Source organism: Pseudopodoces humilis, chromosome 20 (assembly GCF_049639895.1).
Source record: "Pseudopodoces humilis isolate 2021_Gansu_Grassland_sample_001 chromosome 20, ASM4963989v1, whole genome shotgun sequence".
Classification (NCBI taxonomy): Eukaryota; Metazoa; Chordata; class Aves; order Passeriformes; family Paridae; genus Pseudopodoces; species Pseudopodoces humilis.
The window spans coordinates 9,950,200-9,956,199 of NC_142219.1; the positions used below are offsets into that span (position 1 = coordinate 9,950,200).

At 53.6% G+C, this 6,000-nt stretch overlaps 1 protein-coding gene across 5 annotated transcripts in view; it reads left to right on the top strand.

The window, feature by feature from the left end:
• SRRM4 (serine/arginine repetitive matrix 4) overlaps window positions 1–2,717 on the top strand; it is a 43,387-nt gene extending 40,670 nt beyond the window's left edge. For all 5 annotated transcript variants that reach the window (XM_088065136.1, XM_088065139.1, XM_088065138.1 and 2 more), the window contains one exon: window positions 27–2,717. In XM_088065136.1, the coding sequence (XP_087921262.1) occupies window positions 27–267 (241 nt within the window). In that variant the 3' untranslated portion in view covers window positions 268–2,717. The remainder of the gene's footprint in view (window positions 1–26) is intronic.
• The last annotated feature ends 3,283 nt before the right edge of the window (window positions 2,718–6,000 follow it).

The window sequence follows — 6,000 nt, forward strand, 5'->3', positions numbered from 1 at the left end:
TAACCCACATCTCTTTGTCCCCACAGTGCCCGCAAACGCCCCATCCCCTACTACCGTCCCAGCCCCTCCTCCTCCAGCAGCGCCGGCAGCTATTCCTCCTGGTCCAGCAGCTTCAGCCGCTCCCCGAGCCGCAGCCGGAGCTACTCCAGCTACCGGACGAGCCGGAGCCGAAGCTGGAGCAGCAGCCGGAGCTCGGGCCCCAGGAGCAGCCGCAGCAGGAGCAGGAGCTATGACTCAGGAGCCAGCTCCGACAGCCTGCGTCGTTAGGGAGTGCCACTGCTGGCTGACAGCGGGTGCCGGCGTCACCGCCACATTCCTGGCATTCTCCGCTTCCTTCACACCTACCTGGCCATCGATAGCAATCATCCCCGATACTGACGTGGTGGCATTGCCGGGTCCCCCTTCCCCGGTTCGGAGTAAGAGTCCTGGATCAGTCCCAGCTCCCCAGGCCAGGCTGGAAGAAGGGTCGGTGCTTTATAGAGGGTCTGTCACGACAGACCTGCTCCATCCTCCCCGATGCTCCCATCTCCCCATTGCTACTGCTCTCCAAAGCACTACCAGCGGGTCCAAAGGCAAGATTCTGCTCCTTGCTCTTCTGACAAAGCAGGAAGCAATGAATTAACTTCTGTTGGAGAGACAGACCCAGCTGGGGAGGAGTTTGCTTCGGTGATGGGGGGGGATGGCTGTCCCCACCAAGGCAAATATCACATCCTTTGGGTCTCTCCTCCAGAGCTGCTGCCCACTCTGCAGAGAAAATACTTATTTTTTGCCAGTCAGCCAGTCCCTGCTATAATTAGAAGGCTAGAAATCCCTCCTGATGTACTTGCTGTGGGAAAAAAAAGGCTGTTTGCTCTTTCTCCTGCCCTTTCCTACCAGGTAGCAGCACCTTTTGCAGTGTTTTATCCCCCCAGCACTGAATAGCTTGCAAACCATCTGCTGAGGTCTGAAGCAGACCTGGGGCTGGTGAGGCACAAGGGACAGGGAAGGTGGTGCCGTGCTATGTTCCGAGGGCGAGGCCACATGTGGGAGACAGCGGCCATGGGCTTCCCTTCTCGGGGCAAGCCTCGGACAGTTTGGGTTTCGGTTCTTCAGGGACCATTGCCCTCAGAGTGCATTGCTGGTGGGACCAGAGGGAGGTGCAGAGATAGCAGCTGTGGGGTGCAGTCAGAACACACAGGGTTAAAAGGGCATTGCAAGAGCCAGGGGACCCCAATTCCCCTTCCTCAAAACACGCAGCAATTTCAGGGAGGATTCCAGGCACTCGTTCCTCCTTGAGCCCCTCTGGCTGCCCCAGGGCAGGATCAGCAGCACAGGCTGCAGCAGGATGCACTGGTGCCCCAGTTTGTTACTGGGAGGCCAGAGCAGTGCAGGGGGACAGGAAGGGCCCCCCACTAATTGCCTGTTTTTCCAGGGAGCCACAGGCTGTCCTGGGCCCTGGGGTTTTGTCTCCCTGCCAGCCCAGCTGCCTGCGCAATTACTGTGTTTTGCCGGGTAACAAAGGCTTCTCCCAGCACAGGCTGAGCTGGTGCTGAGGAGTTTATTTCTCTTACAACACCTGGGTGCTTAGAGACGCTAATTTGGGCTTAAGACTTCCCTCCCTCCCTTTTTCCATCCCCTCCCCTTCCATCCTGCACGATTATTAACGAGTTTGGGCTTAATGAGTCAAGGAGGTGTGTGTTGTTTAAGTGTTACAGCAAAGGGCTGAGTGGAGCCACCATCTGCAGGAGAAGAGGGGGTGGAAAGGAATAGAACCCACCCCCCACCCCCCATCTACAGAATTACCTACAGGCCCCTGACAGCCAGAGAAGGGACAAAGCAGCAAGGGGAGGAGGCCATGAGCTGCTGTGGTGGAAGTGGATGATCACCTCAGCAAGCCCATAAATCTGTTATCTGTTGGAAAGGTACAGCAGCGCAGGCAGGGATTCCATCTGGGTGGTACAAGAGGAAGTTTTATGTCAGGGATCTCTTTCCCTGTGTCCTTCCTGGTGCTGGTCCCTCTTGTCCTGTGCCTTCAATGGCCAAAACTCTTTCCCAGACCCTCATTTCCCACCTTGCTTGCTGCAGGCAGTGTGAGGATGAGGGAGCTGGTATGGTTGGTGGCTTAGTGGGGATGTGTCCATCTTCTGGAAGGGCCCTTTCTAGGACACAAAGAGAAGCGCTCCTGGTAGGGCTGAGCAAATACTCCAGGGCTGTGGTTGAGGGATCAAAGACAGGATGGAGCTGCCTTCCCTCCTGTGCTGGCCCCAGCAGCTGCCCCTTGCCCACCTTCTGCAGCAAACTCCCTCATAAAAGGGCTGAAAACCTTGTGCTTCTCTCCCAAAGAGTCTCCCCAGTTTGATGCTGAAATACCCCATCCTTCTGCTCCCTGGAAAGATCCAAAGGCAGTGATGGGAACCCAGACCTCCCCAGCTCTACCAGTGCTTCAGGAGCAGTCTCCTGCCCCTTGGCACCCCGTAACGCACACGCGGAGCTGTAGCAAGGAAGCAGCGAGCCCGAAGATCCAAAACTAGGAAAGAAAAGAAGAGGGGCTTTGTGCAACTGATGTAAATACCAAACACTCTCTGAGGTCCTCGTGGCTGGGGACAGATGATGGAAGCACCACACGAGGGTTAGCAGCATCCACTCCCTGTGGGTCAGGAGATGACCCCGAGGGTTGTGTGGGGCTGATGGCAGCTCCTGCACTCGTCCAGCTGATCCCTACATCAAGGACTGCCTCTGCCTGCACAGTCTGTGGCAGCTAAACGCTCCTGGGGTTTCCCAAGCAGACTTGCATTGGAGTAAATCTCTTTAAATTATTTATTTATTTAACTAATTATTATTATTATTATTATTATTATTATTATTATTTTATTTTTAATTGTATGTCAGAATGGACCAGTATTTATTTATTCTAATTTCGCCCCCCCTCAACGTTAAGTTATTTTTGGATCTGTTTGTTTGTTCAAATGTATCCATGCCGCCGGTCTCGTGTAAAGGTTTACAGCTCTGGCCCCTCACGGTGAGGTGGCCGGAGGAGTGACAGTCACTCCTGCTGCCACCGTGTCCCTCTGCGCTCCCCGGAGCGGGGCGGAGAGCACGGCACGGACAAAGGGACGCAGGGCAGAGCTGCGTGTTTTCGTGTCGGAATCTCGGGTTTCTCACTAGATTTGCGCAGGAATGTGATGGGTGTGTGTGACACAGAAACGGGTCTAGGACGGGTGTAGGAGGTGACGGCGGGGGTCTGCTGGCCGGCCGAGCGCGGGGTGCTGGCAGTGCCACCGGGGAAGTGTCGCTGGCCGGGTGCCAGCTGGCCCCGCGCTGTTTGCCTTGGCTCCGCCGCCAGAGCTCAACCCGAAAGCCGGCTCTCCGCAGCCACCGCCGCTTTCCCTGGGAGGATGCCGTCGCCAGGACTCCCCTGCCGTGTTTATCCCTGCGCCCTGACCCACCCATGGGAAAACAAAAGAGATGAGACTGTGAGAGACTGAACCCTGCGGAAAGTCCTTGCAAAATCCAGCCTCTGGTGACGGACCTGACCAAGTCTGTGTGTGTATGTGTGTATGTGCACATGTGGATGTACATGTGAGTTTCCCTCGGTGTTATTTATTTTTTAACTTATTTAATATTTTTAGTACAAGCTTTAGTACATCCTCCCTGTTAGTGTACAGACGGGGTTTCTGTGGGTTTGCGTGAAGCTGTGGGTTTTTCTGTCTCTGTGCCTTTTGCCAGTGCTTTTTTTAATTTATTTTTTTAACATTATTTCTCTTATTCACTGCTTTTATGGATTTATGCTCTGCATCCATCATCTCAGATTGCTGCAGGTGCTCTCTGCAAAGAGCAGGTTCACCTGGTGGAAAGGCAGCTTGGTCATTTTGGTGTTGGTGGCTCTCTGATGTGGTCAGACACACAAGGGGTGTTCAGGGCTGGCCACGACATCAGGATAATATAATAATATTATCTTGGCTGTTTTTTGGAAGGCCTGTCTCACACTCAAAGGCTCTTTCCCTCCCATGATTTTGAATCACCCCACAAGCATCCCTGCTGCCTTTCCCTGGCAGCTCCCAATGTCTCCCTGACCCTGGAGATGTTGACTCTCCCCATTCACTGGGCCTGCCTTGGCTATGGGTTTGTCCCCACAAGGGACACTTGTCCCACCTCTCCCAACCCCAAGCTCCAGAAAATCCAACACCATTTCTGCAGGTTTGCTGGGAAGCAAGATGAGGGATGTTTCAAAGCACTATTCTGTTCTTTCTCCATTGGTTTCAGCACTCAGCTGAGCTTTGCTTTATGTTGACTGCAACCTTCTCAATGTTTTTGCTGTTTTGGGGACTGACTTTGTACCAAACTTGTCTGCAACAGCCAATCATCATTATTTTGCTATGCATTGTACATATATTGAACAGGCTGAGAGGACTTGGCCTCTATTTAATATTTATTTCTTCTATTTATTGAGCATTACTTTAAAAAAAGCTATTTGGGTCACGCTGTTGGGTCCATGAAGGCAAGAGCCTTTGAAGTGTTGCCAGATATGTTGGAGAGAGGAAGGCAAATTTGGCTCATTTGGACCTCACCACCAGTACTTGGAGAGAAACCTCATCGTGATGGAGATGGGCAAGGCAGGAGAAACCTCTCCATCTCCTTGAACCAGCTTCTGTTGACAAATCACACCCCCCTGGAAAGGTGTGGGGAATTCAGAGGTAACAAGCCAGCTCTGGTGGAGGAATAACCCTGCTCCTCTTCCTCTGCCACGTGATATAGGGCTGCCATCACCAAAAATCCCTGGAGTTCTCTGATCTCCCACTGCTGATCTCCTCTTCCCTTTGGGGGGCAGGAACACCGGTCACACTTTGCATCAGTGATGAGGAAGGGGATAGGATGGAAGTGACTGGCCGTGGTCTCCACCAGGAAGCAAGGATGTCCACCCTGCCCCATCCTGAGACCCTCGTGCCATGTCCTGCTTCACCCCCTTCCCCAAGCTTTGTGCTTTGCCCTGATGTGAGCTCAGTAGCCGGGGCAGGACTGGGGAGGCCTCCCCTGTTGTCTCCAACATGAGCAGAGCTTGCTGCAGGCATCCTCCCCCAGCTTTGAGAAGAGCGTGAGATGTGCTAAAAATCCCACCCTGTCCCAGTGTCGCTCCACCAACGCCGCAGCCGCTGCTCTGCTCCCTCGGGCGGGAGGTGTTTGTGCTCAGCAGCAGGAGAGTGCCCAGCGCTGGGCTGTTCCCACAGAGCTCACTGGGAGCTGCTGCGTGCTCAGGCTCTCAGGGTATTGCTTTGAGAAAGGGGAAGGTTCAGGTGCCTAAGGGAAGGCTTTACCCTTTAGGGTCCAGTGGGGTTTTATTACCTCTTCACCAGAGAATACATAATTCTCATGGCTTTGCTGCTGTCTGGCGGTTTGCACGTGACTGGGAGGGTCTCCAAAGCAACAGTGTCATGGTCAAGCACCCCAGCTTTTGGGCTATTCCCTAGAGAACAACACCCTCACCAGCCCAGGGCAGCTCTCCACCTTTGAAACCCGGGCAGTGAGGACAAGATTTAGAACAAAAGCCAAGATGTGAGGAAAAGCCGCGAGGAAACTGTTCTCTGCCTGTTGGTTGATTCCACCCCCAACGACACCGGCGCATCTGTTTGTTTGAGTTCATTGTAAAGCTCCCCTTGCTCTCCATCCACATGCGTTCTGTATCCTTTTGTCTTCCTGGGTGTTTGAGTTGTTAGCCTGGTTAGAAAAAGGTTCCAATAAAGGTTTGGACAGTATTTCCTTTGCATCATGTTCCTTTTGGATACAAGTGCGTGTGGTGGGATATTTCGGGTTGTTTCAGCTGCTCCGCAGGGAAGGGCATGTGCCTCCACTCCCAGCTGCCGAGGACTGGCTCTTCAGGCACTGACTGAGGCAAAAAAGTTGTGGGCTAGTATTTCTGGCAGTTCTCCATTCCCTGCTGGGCCAGGCTCCTGCTGCCCTTTGCCAGACCCTTTGGATCCCCCCACCCTGTTCAGACACTGGGAGTCCAAGCCAGAAACGCATCCA